General features: G+C 58.7%; 1 protein-coding gene across 1 annotated transcript; it reads left to right on the forward strand.

Moving 5' to 3' along the window:
- Nucleotides 1-956: 956 nt before the first annotated feature.
- On the forward strand, nt 957-15,482 carry GRK6 (G protein-coupled receptor kinase 6; the record flags this gene model as incomplete). Its single annotated transcript, XM_082006182.1, has 16 exons — nt 957-1,008; nt 4,399-4,494; nt 7,155-7,267; nt 7,580-7,657; nt 7,931-8,031; nt 9,330-9,422; nt 9,748-9,811; nt 10,444-10,584; nt 11,283-11,473; nt 12,265-12,302; nt 12,443-12,532; nt 12,624-12,832; nt 13,115-13,252; nt 13,504-13,641; nt 13,802-13,936; nt 15,432-15,482. The coding sequence occupies 16 exons, from the start codon at nt 957-959 to the stop codon at nt 15,480-15,482; spliced, it is 1,728 nt and encodes a 575-aa protein (XP_081862308.1).
- Nucleotides 15,483-18,715: the final 3,233 nt, after the last annotated feature.

Below are 18,715 nucleotides of genomic sequence, written 5' to 3' on the forward strand. Positions count from 1 at the left end.
GGGGGTCAGCCCCAGCAGCACAAGGCTGGCAGTGCCGTACCCCCCACTGCAAGGTCACCAGGGATGAGGAAATCCCAAAACTCCATGGCAGCAGTGACTGTGAAGACTGAGCACAGCACCGGAGCTTTCGTCACCCACCCTGCGACACAGGGATTGACCAACACCAGACACACAGGTGCTTGAAGACTTTATTGAGGCCATTGCAAACACAAGCCAGGCTGCAAAGAGGGGGAAGGCTCCCCCTAAACACATAACTGCTTTTAACAGGAGTACAGGACACCTCAGAGAGGGCCCGGGTGCACCAGCGGCCGCGCCCCAGCCCGCCCTTGCCCCAACAGCAAACAACCAAGGACCCACAACTCACCGACGCCCTGTGGCACACACACCCCCGCCCACCGGCAACAAGCGCCCTTATAAGCAGCCGCTCGGCCCCACCCCCTCCCTACAGAACGTCCCTATCATGACCCACTCGGCAGCGGAGTGGCACCATCTCACCCAATCAAATGCCGAAGAAGGCGGGACTCTTCATGTGGTGGGCGCTGTTGACGCTCACCCAATCCATTCCCGGAGCGGTGCTGCGCTCCCTGAGTGACACCTCACTCTCTAATCAGCACCCGCTCCCTCTTCCCGGCGGGGCTTCGCCAATGGCAGACGAATGACGCGCGCTTCTTTCTCCCCACCCCGCCCTCCCACACCTCCGCCCGCCGCGGGGCCAACGGGAGGGCAGCGCCGCGGCGGAGGGGGCGAGGCTTCCTTGTGGCCTAGACCAATGGAAGCGGCGGCGCGGGAGGAGCGTGGGCAGGCATTGGAGAACTCGGCGCGGGTGGGTGGGGCGCGGTGGCGGCGGCTGTAGGGGGAGGTGGCGGTGGCGGTGGCGGCGGCGGGGTGCGGGCCGCGGGCTGAGTGGAGGGGAGCGGTGCGGAGCCGGGCGGGAGGCGGCGGCGCCGCCCGGGCCCATGGAGCTGGAGAACATCGTCGCCAACACCGTCCTCCTCAAGGCCCGCGAAGGTGAGCGGCGGCGCCGGGCGGACGCCGGTGCTCGGAGCTGGCAAGGGGGCCGCCGGGGAGGCGGCAGGCCCGGAGCGGCCCGGCCGCGCAGCGAGCCCCGCGCCCGGGAGGTCCCGGCCAGCCGGTGGGCTGAGCCCACGGGCCGCCTCCTAGAGCGGCGTCCACTCCCCTGGGCTGCGGGCTCCGGTCGTGTCTGTCCCTGGGACCCAGCCCCGGGCAGCCCCTCCCGGCGAGGTCGCGGCCTTGGCTGCTCGCGGCGCTGCTGGGAGCGGGGAGGTAACCGCGCCGGTTGGGCACAGGCCTCCTCAAAGCCTTCGGCTCTAGGGGAGACCCTGGCGCTGGGCGCTGCTCCGTGCCCGGGCAGCCGGGTGTTGCTCCCCTCCGGGGGGTTTTGAGCTCTCCGGGGCGGCCTTGCTGCCCTGCCGTGTGGAAATGGCCCTGCAGCCCCCCCGCCCCCCGCGGAGCTGGCACCCTACAGCCTCACCCCTTCCAGAGGCTGCTGCTCTTGCTCCACTGGCAGAGGGGAGAAGCAGCTTTAGGAGAAAAAGGTGATTTCAGGCAGGTAAACTGTTGCTTCCCACACAAGGGCCAATCCTGAAATTGCGGCGGTGAGGCCCACCCCTCCAGCACCTTCACATCAAGCCTGGCCCCTGGTCTGCTCACTGCCAGGAGCTTTGCTGCAGGATCACAAACATCCTGCTGCTTCAGGGGTCGCGGCTGAACTCCAAGGACTCGGTGTGTGATGCAGCCTGCCAGCAGCAGGGCTGTAGTGAAGGTACAGGGCAGCTGTGCAGGGAAGCCTCAGGATGGAGGATGGCTTCAGGAGGGAGCTGGGAAGTCTGTCACACAGGAGCCTGGCCCTTTGCAGAGATCTGATTCATCCAGGCATCAGGGAGTTCATTTGGTCATGTAAAGTGGTGGGATGGTGCAGTCCCTGCTGGCCTGCGGTGTGCAGCTGGCCAGACCAAGTCATTTCGGAGCCTGAGGGGCCCACTGAAATACAGTTAGAGGGCTTTAGAGATTAGATTTGTGGGAGCAAAGAGCAACAAAATTAAATTTACACAGGCAGAAACATTTTTGAGCTGCTTGAAAATCACGCTTGGTGTAGGTACTTCAGGCACGGTGACGGTGGTGGACCATGACATTATGGTTCATAACGGCAAGGTTTGGTTCAAAACCAAATCCAGACAAAACCAAACAGCGCCGTTTGGGACTTGAAGACACGAGGTCCTGCCTCACACCCAGTGAGTGACCAGGAGACTGGCTCCTCTTGTGCCTTCAGCAGAGCAGAGCTTGGTAGCTGATGCAGAGCGAGGCATTGGACAGCTGCTGTGGTGCTTTCCAGTGCTCCTCTGGTGCCTCTGAAGGTGGTGGGCAGTTTGGCTGCAGGCGGATACAATCCACTGGCACGCTTGTGCTGGACGGTTCCTGGCTTCTGAGAGCCGCGGGTGGCTGTGCTGCCTGACCACGGCTCTCCCTCCCGTGGCTGGGTGGCCATGGTGGCTGCTGGGGCAAGTTCTGGCAGCCTGTGTGTCAGGACAGAGCCACTTTGCTGGCCAGGTCCAACAGCACTGGGTGCTTTGCTCCAGCCAAGCCCTTGGTCTGGTGTGGGAGTGCAGGGCTGAAATCACCCTGGACATGCTGGGCAGGCTGCTGACACCCATCTTCAGCTGCTGCTGTAAGATGACCATGCTCTACATTTCCTTCAAATGCTTCTAGGAAGGGTTTGGCCCAGGGAAAGTGAAGGATCCTTCCCCCGTTGTCCCCTTTGCGTGCTGCCCTCTGGAAGAGGGACAACAGACCAGCTTTGAGCTATCACCAAGCCCTGAAGCTCCCCTGTGGTGAGCTCTGGGTGGAGGTGGCCCACCCCTTGCCCCATCCCCAGAATGGGGTTGCTGGGAGGGTGGTGTGCAGGAGACAAGATCCCTGCTGGGCTGTTTGCAGCAGTGCCAGGAGGGTGGGGGAGAACCGTGTGTGAAGGGTGCTGGAGCCTCCTTTCAAAGTAAACAACTCAAGGAAATGCAAGCTGCTGGTCCTTGTCCTCTGGGTGCTGTGGGTCACAGCTCTGCCTTCCCTTGAGAACTCTTGAGGTGAGGATGTCTTGTCCTCCTGTGCCCTCGCTTAGTTGTCCCCATACGTTTTATTGCTGCAAGACATGGCTGACAAGAAGGTGTCTGTGCTGCTGGTTTCTTCCACCGCTGCTTACCCTTGAGTCACTTCCTTCCTGAGTTTGTACAATCATGCAGCCCAGCTGCTGGTGCAGGGCAGATGTAGCGCAGTGACCCGCAGCGTGCCAGGCTTTGGACCTGGGGCCGGCCCTGCAGAAGGCCGGCTGTGGTGGCCCCATCCCACCTGCCTGTCCAGCCAAGGCGTCCTGTGGCATGGGGAGCTGAGTGCCCGGAGACTGCGTCTAGGATTTGGGGCTGAATTGCATCCACAGTGGAGGAAAGTGTTATGAAAGTGTTTCTCAAGAGCTGATAAATGATGCTCAGCCCCCCCTGATTTCAGAAAGCTGTGCCTTTGGCCCAACTCGGCAGGATGGTTTAATGTATTTCCAAAGGGAGGTGTGTGTGTTGGCACTGGGCAATCCCTGGAGGTTGGCTGATCCCAGCAATCGGTATTTCAATACTTAGCTATGATGTAAATTTTTTGGTCTATCTAGAAGCTTTCCCACCCTGTCCTACAGCACTGGGCATTTACTCCAGCAACTGAAGTTGGAATAATATCTGGTTCTTGGATCTCACTTTTCTGAGGCTGGCTTATCTCTGGAGAAAGGTGGGAGTGTCCCCACTTCACAGGTGGGAAACTGAAGTGATGAGCCCCGGGCGATGCAGTGAGTTGTCTGTGGAGCTGGGATTAGAGTAGGAATTCCTGTCTCCCAGCTTCATGTCCTCTCTCTGACAGCCCCTCCCTGGAGCAAGCAATCAGTCTGGAATGAGTAGGTGGCATGAACAGCAGGAAGAGCTTCACACCGAGCAAGGCTTGACCTCGAGAGGCGATTAGTTATGCAGAGGTCCTGAGGACAGGCCTGGGAGCCAAGAACTCTTGTGCAGGCATAGAGTAACCTGTGGCTTTAGGCACTCCTGCCCCTGCTGTGATTCTCCCATCATAAATACGAGTCACTGAGATGTCCGGGTGAAAGGTCTTTGTGTTCTTGGTTGGGACTTTGTTCAGCAGCCAGAGTGGTTGGTCCTGTGGCAGTCAGAGGCTCTAACACTTTTGTTTCACCAGCTGGGAGACAGCAGTACCACTTTGGTCTTGTTTTCCTTGCCTGGGCTTGCCTGTGTAACTGGACAGAGAGTGTCTCCTTTCTCGGCTTCTGGCAAGGCGCGGCTGCAATTGAATGTCCTTGCTTCATAACTCATGGTACCGATTTTATGTGCCCTGCAGGTGGTGGTGGAAACCGTAAAGGCAAGAGCAAGAAATGGCGCCAGATGCTGCAGTTCCCCCACATCAGCCTCTGCGAGGATCTTCGACAAACCCTCGGTGAGACACGGTGGCTGGCGGGAGCTGAGCAGCGCCCAGGCTCCAGTCCAGAGTGCTGTCGGTGGGTGAGCGTGTGTGTGGGTGTTGTGCACCCAAAACTGAGTCCTGTGAGGGTCAGGGACATATAACTTGGCACGTGTCAGCCAAATCCCAGCCAGCATCACTTGGAGCTCAGGGTGCAGGGAAGAAACGATGGGTAGGTAAGTTACAGCTGCATGGCACTCGCTGGGTAGTGCCTGTTGATGTACCCACACACCTCTAGACTGTGATGAGCTTCACTAGCAATACACCACCTTCTCTGTGCAAACAGACCTGCTGGGCATTGCAGAGTTTTGGAGCATCACTCGGGTGCCTGCTAGCATTCTCTGGACTCCCTGGCTGGGATTCAGTCCTGATTTGCAGACCTGGGCTTCTAACACTAGTGCAGCAACTTTTCTCAGGCAAAACTGGGTTCTTGCTGTGCAGTATGGATGAGAATTGTAGAGTTGGGCAGGGCTTGGCCTGTCATTTTAACACTGCACTTTGTACTCTTCATGGTTTTAACGTTGTTTGTGCAGTAGGCTTGGTCCTGCGATCATGGGAAATTGTTCTGGGACATGGAGGGTGGGAATGCTCTGCTTCCTGGGAAGGGGAGAGCTTGTTTAAGTTGTCACTGCGCTGGAGACTGGCACAGCACTGGCCTTGTTTCAGAGCAGGTGTCACTGGGCTGAGTGGGTTTGGGAGGCTTCTGCAGCTCCAGTCCCCAGTTTTGCCCTGCCCAGGTTTTCCAGGTCCTGGCAGCCCCAAGGAGAAGAGTGGCTCCCTTTGAGGGCACATGGGACTGTAGCACTTGGAATAACTCGACCTCTGTCATCCACACTGCAACCTCCAAGCTCACGGCAGCCCAGTGCACACTGTGCACCACCTCTCGGGGCTGGCCTCGCAGCTGAGTGTAGTCAGATGGAGACTCTTGCCTTGGTTTTGCTGCAGACTGCCTCCCTGGAGCAAGTTCTGAGCACTGAACACAGCTCTAGCCTGGGCTCTCCTTGCAGTTTCCCTCTTGGCCATCCAAACCCCATCTGCTTCTTTGACTTGTGTTCCCTCAGCAGAGCTTTGCCTCAGCTGATGTCTACTCTCTGCCTGCAGCTGCCCTTGCTGTACATGTCATGACATATTTTCCAGCACTGAACTTCATCTTTGTTGTGCTGCCTGTTTGCCAGTGGTGAGTGCTGGTGGTCTGTCTGTCTCTGCTGTCCCACTGTCTGGGACAGTGACCTTGTGAAGCTTTGGGAGGCAAGTTCCTCCCAGCCACCGGCTGTCACTGCCCGTGTCCCCACTTCCCTCTGGGGAGGCAGACAAGAAATGCTTCTGGCCCAGGTGGCAGCCGCCTCGCTTGGTTTCCCCATGGGAGAGATGACTCCGTTCCTTGTGCTTGGGTCACTCTTTGGCTGGAGCAGCTTTGTTTTCCCCTAACAGCCTGCTAGAAAGGCATTTCTTTCCTATTCCAGGGGCTTGGCAGGACAGTGGGCATGGTGGGCTGATTGCTCACTGCAGAATTAAGCTTTGTGTGCCCTGACCACATGGAGCAACCTTGTGTGAGCCTGGGCAGCAGCGAGGGCAGCCAAAAGCTTCTGATCTCACCGGCAGCAAACTCTTGTCCTCCCCAGCTGAAGGGAACTCCTTCCCCTGCAGACACAAGGAAACCGGCCGGTGCGGCAGGGCTGGCGAGGCAGCCTCCTCCTCCACCACAGCCTGGCCCCCTCTGCGCTCTCGTGCACCCTCAGGAAGCTGCAGCTTCCTCGGGAGAAACTGCTGCGTGGGGAGGGGAAGGCTGGCAGTACCAGCACCGAGGAGTCCTGAAAGACCCCCTGCGAGCCAGTGGATCGCTGCACATCTGCACCCCAGGCAGCCTGCAGCCCTTGGTGCCAAGGGTTGTAACAGAAATCTGTTCTGGTCCACGATCAGACAACATCTTATGAGAGGAAGGGGAGAAAAAAAAGCAGAGAACTGGAAGTGCTCTGGAAAGTCAAAGGGGTTTGTGCCTGGGCTGACAGGCTTCAGAGAGGGGTAGGAGAAATCGGCAGGGAAGCCGGGCTCCAGAGGGCACTAGCTGGTGACGAATGGCTGTCCCATGGAGTGGGGGGTTCTGATTGCTGTGTGCAGCATTAACAGGACATCTGTGGAAATGATGCCCCCCATTTTGATGATGCTGCTTCCAGCAGGGCCTTTGGGAATACGAGTGGTTTGTAAGAGTCGTCAGAACAACTCTTGGCCTGGAAGATCTGCCTTGAAGTGAGCTCAGCATGTTCTTCATGTTCCAAGGAAAGTTGTGTGTCTGGAGTAGTCAGTCGATCTCTGCAGGGAGAGGTTTGAGAAGAGAGCCTCCAGACAAACAGGAGGCACCAAGATCCCTTGCTAGAAACAAGAGGGGCAGGCTGTACAGATCAGCAGTTCAAACCTCTTTCAGGGAAGAAGACCTTCCATAGGGGAACGTAAAAGCTCAATCATGCCTCTTGACCCTGTTGGGTGCATTTCACTCTCCTGGGAGTCTCAGGCTGGTGGGACCTGTGAGCAGCCAGCTGACGAGTCACAAGCCTTTCCACCACTCCCTGTGGCCAGGGTAGTGGGCTGTGGCTTCTCCGTAGGGGGTTGGCAGTAAGTGATCTTCTCCATGTTTGCAGAGCGGGACTACCACAGCCTGTGTGAGAAGCAGCCCATCGGGCACATGCTCTTCCGGCAGTTCTGCGAGACAAGGCCTGAGCTGTCACGCTGCATCAAGTTCCTGGATGCCGTGGTAAGAGCAAAGCCCATCGGGCTTCACTGGGGGAGGCAAGGACATTCTTTGTGCCCTGGGCATGGACTGGGTGGTCTGGCAGTTGCCAGGTACTTCTGGGCATGTAGGGTTTTCCTGAAGGAAAAACCTGTGAGTTGTAGTTTCTCCAAGATAGGGCTGGGCCTTTGCTTAGGGAGCTGTTTGCTGGAGATCTGGTTTTCCAGGAAAGCATGGGAAACCTTGGGCAGAGGGTGTTGCTGCTCTACAGCTGTTGCCGGTGGCAAGGCTTGGTTCCTGGCTGGACCTGCTCCTCACAGTGTTTGCTCTGTGCAGGCAGGGTACGAAGTGGCTCCAGATGAGAAGCGGAAAGAATGCGGGCAGCACCTGATTGAAAAGTGCTTGAAGCCAAACGTGAGTAAGAGGGTTGTGTTTGCTGCCTGCCACAGCAGAGCAGTTGGGAAGCTGACGGATGTCATTACCCATGTCCTGCCACAGTGAACGTGCTGGGCAGGATGGTGATGACAGTGTACAGAGCCACGCCACCACCTCACAAATGACCATTACTGCTCTTCCCCCTGGTCTTAAAGCAGATGGGCACCTGTGTACTGTTCCTGTGGGCTTCTGCTTCCTGGCAGGACTCGGGCTCTGCTCCTTGTGTGTCTGACTCCATCTATTTGTCCCCAGAGTGAGGATCATGTGCCTGAAGTTCCCTCGCAGTTGGTGGATGCCTGTTGTGAGAGGCTGGAGCAGGAACCTTGCAAGGAGCTCTTCAAGGAATCCACTAAGTAAGTCAGAGGGCTGGGGCCTATCTTCAGGTCACACCAGGGCTCGGGGTAGATGCTGCAGCTAACTTGCCTTGTCCCTCGTGATCCCTTCCTTTGGGAGAGTGAAGGCTGGGGCTGTGCGGGCTGGGGCCTGGGGAGTTTTGGGCTAGCAGTTTTCAGCACAGCTACAGGAAAGCAAATGCAAGGAGCTCCCACGGGCTGTGTGAGCCACAAGCTGCTGCAGAAACCTCTGTCGCTCCTCTCAGTCTGCTGTGGCTCTGAGTTGCCATTTGGGAAGACCCAGTTTCAGCAAGCCTCAGCATCTGGGCATGCTGCTCCTAGTCATGTGCCAGAATCTTGTAGGCACCTGTAGAGCAGAGCTGACAGCTGCAGTCCTGGTGCCAGCTGTCCTCTCCCGCTGGCTGCAGATGTGGCCGTTGTGGTTAGGTTACGCTGGCTGTTGCTGCAGGCATCTAAGGTCACTTCTCTTCCCATCGCAGAAGCAGTGGATGAGGTCCTGGCTCCGGATGCGAAGCGGAAGCTGTTAGGCAAACCAGGCTTACGGCCTCCACCCCCCCTGCACAGTAGCTGGAGCACGTTGCCTAATCGAGTGCAGGGCTGTGGCAATGGGTTTGCTGCAGTCTTCTGGGGAGCATTAGCTCTGTGTGTGGTAACTAATGTCACTGTCTGAATGCAGAGCCTCCGGGCTGGGCCCTGCCTTCTCTTGGCAAGCTCTGAAAGGAGAAGAGCCCATCCGCTTCTCCTTGATGCATGCCTCCAGTCTAGACACTATGTCTAAGGCTCTTTACTCCGCTGGGCAGCCCTGGCACCGGTCTCCGAGGCAGTTAGCTCTCTCGTGCAGGATCCCCTGTGGTCTTTTGTGCTGGATATTCATCTGAAACTGAACAACTCAGCACCTGGTGCTGAACGTTGCTAGCAGCTTTCAGCAGCTGATTACAGCCTTGAATGTGCATTTGCCCTGTGAGCAGAGGAGCAATTGCAAAGAGTCCCATCGTCCGCCTTTGTACCACAGCCAAGGCTGGTGCTGAGAGGCCACAATTAGCAGTGCCAGCCCCATCCCAGGGTGCTGTGTTCATCACAGCAGTGTCTCCAACTTGCCTTCCTTTTGCATCAGGCTTAGCACAGAGGGTGGGCTTTCTGGGCCAGGGCTGGGCAGGTGATTCAGTGCCAGGCTGGGTGAGGGGATGGCAAAGTGCCCGGGCTCTCAGGCCTGCTCACCTCCTCTTTCTTTGGACTGCTGGCCTTTTCCACAGCTGTGATCAGCTCTTGGGAACCTTGCTGGCTCTGCTCTCTCCTAGGCTTATCCACGACTACCTGAGTGTGGCTCCCTTTGCCGACTACCTCGACAGCTTGTACTTCAACCGCTTCCTGCAATGGAAATGGCTGGAACGGTAACGCTCCCTGGCATCACTGGGAGGCCTGCACCCTGCTCGCATGGGCTGCCCGAGGGGTCCCTTGAGCTCCTTCCCGTGCTAGGCCCTGGCAGGAGCCAAGTGCCTGGCCTTTGTCTGCTCTTGCTCTCCTTCAGGGCCCTTTATTGGCACCATCAGCCTCCACTGGCTGCCCCAGCCTTGCTTGCCTTGCAGGGAAGCAAGGTCTGCTTGAGCAGCAGTTTTGGGGTGGGCCACAGTCCCTCAGGCCAGGGCATGGGAGTGGTTTGGGCTTCAGCCCGTGTTCCCCTGCTCCCATCTCACCCTAGTTTCCTTTGTCTCACAGGCAGCCAGTGACCAAAAACACTTTCCGCCAGTACCGTGTGCTGGGCAAGGGCGGTTTCGGGGAGGTGAGTGACCAGCATTTCCTCTGTATTTGGAGTACCACGCAGCCACTGTTGCTTGCTGGCAGATGCAGACCTGGGTTTGCCATCAGGGTGCCACGGGCTGCTCCAGCACCTGGAGGCTGGTGCTGCTGGCTGGGTGGGCTGTGAGGGCTTTGCGTTGGGCACTGCTCTGCTCTGGGCATTGCCTGATCTGTCAGTTCCCCTCTGAGGGGCAGAAACCACCCTCTTTCCAGGCACTGGAGGCGTGGGAGGTGTTGCACAGAGTAGGTAGGACATGCGCTGTGGTGCGTACTGCTGCCTCGGCAGAGAATCAGGTCTGTTCCCCAGTGTCTTGGCAGGGGAAACTGCACTCAGGCTTCTTTGTGTTTCTGGAGTGGCCTTCTGTCTTCCCAGGCACCCAGCCATGGTGCTGCTACAGGTGGCAGGGGTATTGCAGCCCTCTGCTGCTTATCTGTGGCATCTGGAGATGTCGCTGTTCCCTGTGTCCTTGCTTTGGCAACGGGCTTCTCTCTAACCTCAGAGTGAGGTGGGGATGGGGACATCTTTGCTTTCCCATGCCTCTTCCCAAGAGCAGAATCTAGACCCTCACGCTGGAAACAGCAGCAGGATGGTGCTGAGCCTTGCCCCTCTTCCAGGTTTGTGCCTGCCAAGTGCGTGCCACAGGGAAGATGTATGCCTGCAAGAAGCTGGAGAAGAAACGGATCAAAAAGCGGAAAGGAGAGGCCATGGCCCTGAACGAGAAGCAGATCCTGGAAAAAGTGAACAGTAGGTTTGTAGTAAGTACATAGGAATTGCTCTCACTTTGCTGTGGTGGTTGATTCTTCCTCCAACCAGCCAGCCCAGCACCTCTGTGCTCCTCACCTGGTGTGGAGGGGTAGGAGCAGGCCCTGCCCATGGCATAGGGTTCTGGCAGCTGCAGATCTCTCACAAGGCTGGGGTCTGGCAGGAACTCCTGCTGCCTCCCCAAGATGACCTAAATGCCACCAAAGTGAGGCCCTAACACCCATCTGGTCTCACAGGCATCTTATTACCTCTGGGGCAGAAGAAAGCATTGAGAACTGTCTCTCCAGACAGCCAAATGGGCAGAGGCGTAGCCCTAAGCTGTGTGTGGGGAGCTCTCTCCCTGGCTGCACTGAGGTGTGGACAGCCTGAAACCTCCCTTTATGGAGGATTCATCAGGCGCTGCCCCAGGGTTGCTGTTGGGTGCTGCTTGCCCCCCCGGAGGGGAGCAGTTCTGGCTCGGGGAAATAGTGTCCTCCCTGAGGAAAGTTGGGGGTGTGCTGGGACTGCTGGGCACTTCCATGTCCTCCCTGGGTTTGTACAGTTTCCCCTCTGCCTCTGCTGGCAAAGGCCCAGTCCTACTGCCTGTGAGTGGCTGCTTGGGTGACAAAGTGCCATCAGAGTGTGATGGGCACTCAGGGTACCTCCCTCTTCCAGCTGTGTCTTCTAACAGCCTTTCTGCCCTGAATTGCAGGTGAGCTTAGCCTATGCATATGAAACTAAAGATGCTCTCTGCCTAGTGCTGACCCTCATGAATGGAGGGGACCTCAAGTTCCATATCTACCACATGGGAGAGGCTGGCTTCGAGGAGCCCCGGGCAGCTTTCTATGCTGCTGAGATCTGCTGTGGCCTCGAGGACTTGCACCAGGAGAGGATAGTGTACAGGTGTGTGCTGCCTGGTCCCTGCTGGGAGACCTTGTATGGGCTGCAGAAGCAAGAGGGTTCCTGCTGCTCTTAGTAGCCCAGCTGGGTCTATCTGCTCAAGAAAATAAGCTCCAGCTTGAAAGCAGCACAGAGCTGAGTGAGGGGGGTCAGGAACAGAAAGCTGATCTCATGGGAGAGATAGGAGAGCTTAGCTTGGCTTCCTCATGCTGGTAAATGATCACCAAGAACAGGATGTGATCATGCTGTGAATGCCCCAGGGCAGGCACTTGGATGCGTAACTCCCCAGGCAGTATTGACACTAGAACAAAGGTGGGTAGGCTGCCCCAGTACACTCAAGACCAAGAACTGGGCAGGAGGGAGAACAAGCTGACTGTATGACTGTACTCACTGGGTTGTGTGATGCAGCGTTAGGGATAGCATGGCTAAACACGGGGCTGGAAAGTCCTTTCTAATCCTACCATGTGCCTTGCCCTGGGGCAGGACAAGCAGAAACAGCCCCTGCTCCTTCTCTCTTGTGTGGCTTGCACCGTAGCGAGTTCTGCACCTGCAAAGAGGGAATCGGCCACAAGCTTGCTGCTTCCTTGCGGAGGGTTGAAGGTTGTCATGTTCTGCCTCTCTGCCCAGGAGAGGAGAGTTTGCGGGGCAGAGGGTGAGGGAAGGTTATCTGTGTGCCTGAGACAGGGGCATTGCATCCCTCTGCTGCCTATCTGTGACTTCTTGAGATGTCACTGTTGCTTGTGTCTTTTGCTTTGACAACAGGCTTCTTGCTAATTAAGTCCCTTCCTTCCTAGGGACCTGAAGCCAGAGAACATATTGCTGGATGACCATGGTGAGTGCAGGGTCAAGAGGAGCCCTGCGCCCGAGCCCCCCTCTCTTCCTCTGCTTGAACCAGGGTTGCTCTGTGTTATTGGCAGCTTCAAATATCGCCCCTTGACCTTGTCCTGTTAACTTTCCCTTTCCTCTGTGTAGGTCACATCCGTATCTCAGACCTGGGGCTAGCTGTGCATGTGCCAGAGGGCCAAACAATCAAGGGCCGGGTCGGGACAGTTGGCTACATGGGTAAGTGTCCCTGGTTTAATCAAATAGTGGTCTCTGACTGCACACGTGCTCTCCCTGCCCTCACACGTCCCTCGCCCCTGCTCCTATGTAGCTCCGGAGGTGGTGAAGAATGAGCGCTACACATTCAGCCCAGACTGGTGGGCTCTGGGCTGCCTGGTGTACGAGATGATCGAGGGACAGTCCCCCTTCCAGCAGCGCAAGAAGAAGATCAAGCGGGAGGAGGTGGAGCGGTTGGTGAAGGAAGTGCAGGAGGAGTACTCAGAGAAGTTCTCACCCTGCGCCCGCTCCCTCTGTGCCATGGTACGAGTGTGCATCCCTGTCCCTTTCCTCACACCACCTCTTTGCACGCAGCAGGAGAACATCAAGGCTGCTCACTCTAGAGGTGCTGGTGGGTGGCAGCCAGGTTCCCTTGTCTCTGATAAGGCAGTGCAGGAGGATCCAGAGTGCCTTAATTCCTCGCTCTCTCAGCTGCCTCATGGGCCTGTGCTGTCCTTCGAGACACTGCAGGAGCCCAGCCGACCTCAGGGCTTCTCCTGCCCGAAGCGCCCTCCACCCGGGTCACTAATTTCCTTTGTGTTGCAGCTCCTGTGCAAAGACCCTCTGGAGCGCCTGGGGTGCCGAGGAGCTGGAGCCAAGGAAGTGAAGGAGCACCCTCTCTTCAAGCACCTCAACTTCAGGAGGCTGGAAGCAGGCATGTTGGACCCCCCCTTCAAGCCAGATGTAAGTACCTGTCTGTATCCTGACCTCTTTAGTCACTGGTGCTGTCAAGGGAAGCAAGAGCCTCGGAGTGGCTCACCTGAGGAGGTGGGGCCCATCCCCTTCCTTCTTGTTTTTGGGGCCTGGCAGAACAGGGCTCAAGCAAGCTCTGGGCTGCAGGAAGAGGGGGCCAGGGCTTGGCCACAAGCCATGGTTGTTTGAGGTGGTGGCATCGTCGTGGAGGCTGGCATTAAAGCAATCTTCGTGCTGTTTAGCCCCAGGCCATCTACTGCAAGGATGTTCTGGACATTGAGCAGTTCTCCACGGTGAAAGGGGTGGAGCTGGAGCCCACGGACAATGACTTCTACCAGAAGTTTGCCACAGGAAGCGTGCCCATTCCTTGGCAGAACGAGGTAGGTTTGCAGGACAGGTCTTTGCTCCTGCTTGTGCCCAGCATGGCCGAGTGCAGTGTCCCGCAGGGTTTGTGCTGTCCCTGCTGCTCTTGCACTCTGCTAGGCCCTCGGTGACAGGCTTTGTGTGGCAGTTGCTGCAGCTATCTTTGCCCTCTTCCAGATGATCGAGACGGAGTGTTTTAAGGAGCTGAATGTCTTCAGCACAGATGGCACAGTGCCCCCAGACCTGGACTGGAAAGGGCAGCCTTCTCCGCAGCCCAAAAAAGGGTTACTCCAGCGCTTATTCAGCAGACAGGTAAGCGTGTCCACAGTTTCCTCCCCAGTGAGTCCTCTAGCAGCAATGAGGCTGCTCCTGCCTGTACCAGGCAGATCTGGCAAGGAGGTGGGCACAAGAAGGCAGCAAGCAGAGTCTCCTATAGTGGTGGGTGGCCAGATCCCAGGGCTCTCAGGGGCACCTGTGCAAGGCTGCAGGGAGCCAGCCATCACCTGGCTGGCACTCCCCGTGCTGGGGGAGTAAAGGGAGCTGGGATGGAGTCACACAGGCAGAGGGATGTCGAAAGGACTAAAATAGCAAGTCTTCTCCCTTCCTACGTGAATAATACCATCCCTGAGGAAGACTTTGGGCTCGCCAGAGCATTTCTGCCAGACCTTGAGCCAGGCAGAGAGACCAGTGCTTTCGAGGGATGAGGAGAACGGAAACATCTTGCAGCTGCTGTGGGCTTGCTTGCCTGCCTTGTCTCCTCTGCCCAGAGCAGTCTTTGCCTTCTTTCCAGGACTGGCAAAGTCTGGGCTGCTGCCTCTCAACAGCTGCTTGCAGCTGTGGCTCAAATGTGGTTGGCTCTGGACCCACACTCAGCCACCCAGTGCTGACTCCTGCTTCCCCGCCGAGCTCTGAGTTGTGCCTTCACTGTTCAGTGGACTGCCCAAGCCAGAGCCAGCCCTGGGCTGGGATACCCAGCCCTTCCTGAGGCAGGCAGGACCTGCCAGAGGATGGGCAGCTGCCTGTAGCAGGGGTTGAGCTGTGATTTGCCGCGTGTTTTCTCTTTCCAGAGGTGAGCAGTCTCTCCTGGCTGCTCTGCTCAGGGAAATACCTGGTGGCCCACGGACATGGCAAGATCTGGGAAAGAGGAGTTTTGTCTTTCAGTGCCTGTCCCCTTCCCCCAGCAGAGCACAAGCTGCTTGTTGTTCTAACTGCCCCCTGAGCCACTAATCCTGCTTCCCTGCTCTTGCTGCCTTTGTTGGGGAGGCCTTGCCCTCAGCCTGAGCCAAAGCTGCCCCTGCACTGCCACTGCTGGGAGCTTCGCTCCCAGGGGGCTGTGGGAAGTTCCCTTCACTCCTCTCTTCAGATGTCCAGGACACACCGAAGGGTTGAGAAACTGTGAAGCATTTGGCATTGCCCTGTGCTGAGACTCCCATTCCAGCAAGAGGGCTTCAGCTGCTTCTGCAGACGGCTGAGCCCTGAGCGGGGCAGATCGTCTGTGCTGGCACTGAGCTGTCTCCCTGGGTGCCTGTAGTCCACGGAGCCCATCTTCTTCCCAGCTTCTGAGCTGCGTGCTCACCAGTCTGTCTGCCAGGAGTTGAACCCCCAGATGCAGCTTGACTGTTTCTCTGCAGACTGGGGGTCCCCTCCAGCCCTTTGCCTCCATGTAGCTCTCCCACACATAGGCCAGGGACGGGCCTGGCCCTTTCCTGCCAGAGGGCAGCTGTAGGCTGGGTTGTATGACTGTGCTCACCCTCTGCTTGCTGTGCTCCTCTCTCCCTCCTCCTTCTCCTTGCCCTTCTGACTTCAGGACTGTTGTGGAAACTGCAGTGACAGCGAGGAAGAGCCCACCCGGCTGTAGAGCACAGCTTGTTCTCCAGCCCCTGGGACCCCCTTGCCTCTCCGGCTGCCCAGCAGAACAACAGCCCAGCCTGAAGGACAAGGTAGCAGCGGCCCCGCAAGGTGGATTTGTTTACAGCTTTACATGTCTGTATTTGAAGGCTGTGAGGATGGCTCCAGGGCTGGCAGCAGCACATGGCTCGGGCCAAGGTGCCTTTGGCTGGGGACAAGCCCTCGTCCCCAGGACACACCTGGACGCTTCTGAATCTGCAGCTTGGGATTGTGCTGCTGCCGCCCGCCGGCTGCCACTCCCCTCCCGGACCCAGGGTGGGAGGGAGGCATTACCCCAGCGTGGGCCGAGGCCAGGCTGGAGCAGCTCTGCTGACACATTCCACGGTGCCAAAGCAGCACTGCAGGTTTGGTGTATATTTATATATGTCTGTCTGTACATATCACATGTTGGTTTTTAATCTAAAGGTGGGGGCCTGCACTGCCCCCACCCTGTCACAGGCACAAATGTCCTCCTATGGGGGGAGCGACAGTCCCAGCTTTGTACCAGGGAGCCTGGGCAGAGGCCTTCTGTGCCTTGAGGTGTCTAAAGCATCTTTCCTGGACCTTTCTGGCCGTGCTGAGGCATCCCTGGCTCCAGCGGAGTCCATTGCTCAGCCCCGAGGCACAGGAAACTGCTGTGCCAAAACGTCTACCATTGCATCCTGGCAGCAGAGCATCACTGCCTCATCCCTGCTTCCCTGTCTTCCTCCTGCCTTGTCTCGCACATGCTGCCAGCTCCAGGGAGCTGATCCCTGCCCCCTCTCCAGACCGCTGGCAGGCTGCCTGCGGCACAGCAGGACACGTCCAAAGGGTTGGCCTGATCCCCAGCCTGGCGCAGGATGGCCCCAGCACAGTTCCGCCAGCTCTGGACCAGCCATCTGGTCGTGCTGGGGGTGCTGCAGTCCCCAGGCCCAGCTCGGTGTCAAAGGAGCAGACACATGAGGGACCCTGCTCTCGGAGCAAAGCCGTAGTAAAGGGAATGTCCCTTCGTGGGGTCATGCTGTGAGCTGTGACCCAAGAGTGAGTGGGGCTGGGACCAGCCTGCCTGCTGTGCCAGCCTAGTGTGCGTCCCCAGGGGAGCCAGCACAGCTCCTGTGCCCAAGGGCAGGGCAGGAGTGGAGGGGCTGGAGTCCGGCATGTCCCTGGGGAGCAGCGTGGGGCTCGGCCCACCTCTCCATTCTGCTTGTCCTGTCCCCTCTTGTGCACACTTGTCCCAGCTGTGTCCTGAGCAATAACTTGTCAGTCTGTGTGTGTGTATGTACGCACAGGCGTGCGTGCACGTGCATGTGCGTGCTGCTGCCTTGTGCTCGTTCTGAGCCAGGCCCCCCGGCGGGGCTGAGCACCTACTTGGACCTGTGGTATCATTTGCTTGCCTTGCACTAAAGTTGGAGAGTATTTAAATTTTTAACCTTTTGTTAAGCATAAGATTCGCCGTGCCTTGTATCGCTGTTGTGTCAAGGGGGGCCTGCTCTGGGCCGTACAGGGTTGGTGGCTGTAAGGAGGAGAGGAGCAGGGACCCCCATTCCTGGGCTGCCGTGGGCTAGGCTGGTGCTCATGTCCTGCAGGGAAGGGCTGGAGCTGACCTCCAGGGCAAGGGCTGAGGCTGAGCCCCAGGGAGCGCAGGTGGACCTCAGTGGCTTCTGCTGGGTGGTCTGGGCCAGTGCAGGGGCATGACAAGGCCTTGTGCCGTTGGGGTGCTCATGTCTGCTGTGGGGCATGTCCCCCTGCTCCCCTGTCTGCCCTCAGCCCAGGAGGGGCTGTGCCGTCACGGGTGTGCTGTGGGGCTGGGGACAGAGTCCTGCTCCCCCCGGGGACTGTGCATCGCTGCTTCAGGGGGGAAGCGCGGCGGAGGGCGGCCTTGCGCCAGCGCAGAGCACCCTGCCTCAGCGCAGGGGCCAGCGCCTTGAAGCGGGGATGCGGTGTGAGCAGGGGTAGGGTCACACTGGTCGCCTGTGGGGGAGCGTGCAAAGGGGGTAGCCTGGTCAGCATGGATGTAGGGTGGGTTTGGGGTCTGGGGCCGGCAGCAGCCTCGTGCGTAGCACAGGGGGGGCCGCACACAGCTGCACAGGGATGAGAATAGCAAGTGCGGCTGGGTAGCTAAGGAACAGTTGCTATGGGAGCGGGCCGAGGAGGAGTTCTCGCACTCAGAGGGGGCATCTTGGGGTAAAATCCACGAATTTTCTGCAGCCGTGGAAGGCAGGCAGGCAGGGCGGGGGGATGGGGATTGCTGCTCCCACCACACCAGGCTGGGATGCTCATGCTGTCCTGGCCCGCAGCACCCTGGCACCAAGGTCCTGGGGTCACCAAGGCCTAGTGGTGTCTGTCCCAGGGTCAGCGTGGCTCTGCGGGCAGGGCCGGGGTGTGGGCAGCCCGTGGCTGAGCCGTGGGCAGGGTGGGGAAGGGGCTCTGCCTGTCCCCAGCTCCCCCCTGCCCAGCAGTGTCCCAGCCGCGGCGTTTGGGAGGTGCCTTGTCCCCATCCCTATCCTTGCCACAGAGGAGCAGTGTATGGGTGACGCGGTGCTGATGTACAGCTGGAGCTGGAACTGGTGGGGCCCCACGGACATGGTGGGCCCTTCGGTGATGGGGGTCCTGGGCGCTGCCTTGAGCCGTGGGGCTGTGGCGGCGGTGCTGGCACACGATTTTCAGGGGTGAAGGATGCTCTCAGCTGTTGCCTGGGCAACAGCTCCTCCTCCAGCCCACCATGTGGCTCAGGGAGCGCTCCCCCGCCTGCCTCCCCCCGCCGCCGTGGGGAAGGGGAAGGCAGCTCCGGGCCCCCGGCACTGGCGGGGCCGGAGGCCTGGCTCCCCCCTTGCCTACCCTCACCCTGGCCTGACGATGCCCACGGGCCCCGCCGTACCCCCCGCCTCTGCGTTACCCATGCCCTAAGGGAGCACCTAAGCCCCCACGCATGGCCGCAGCCCCCTGCCCGCCGTGGGTGCTGCTTGGGCATCCCCACAACCGTCAAGCCGGCACGGCCGGGCTGCCATGGCCACGCCGTGAGGTCCGATCGCAGGAGACGAGTTCCAGCAAGGTGAGTCAGGGCTGGAGCCAAGGGGGCCGGGGGAAATGCCACCACCATGGCCTCACTCTCAGCGAGGTGGCAGGTCTTGTCCGGCTGCCGGAGCCGCTCTGCGCCACCAGGGTGGGAGTGGGCTGCCGGCACCCGGCTTCCCTGGGTCATCCCCTGGCCAGGATGGAGGAAGT

Source organism: Phaethon aethereus, assembly GCF_964289735.1.
Source record: "Phaethon aethereus genome assembly, chromosome: 14".
In the NCBI taxonomy this organism is placed as follows: domain Eukaryota; kingdom Metazoa; phylum Chordata; class Aves; order Phaethontiformes; family Phaethontidae; genus Phaethon; species Phaethon aethereus.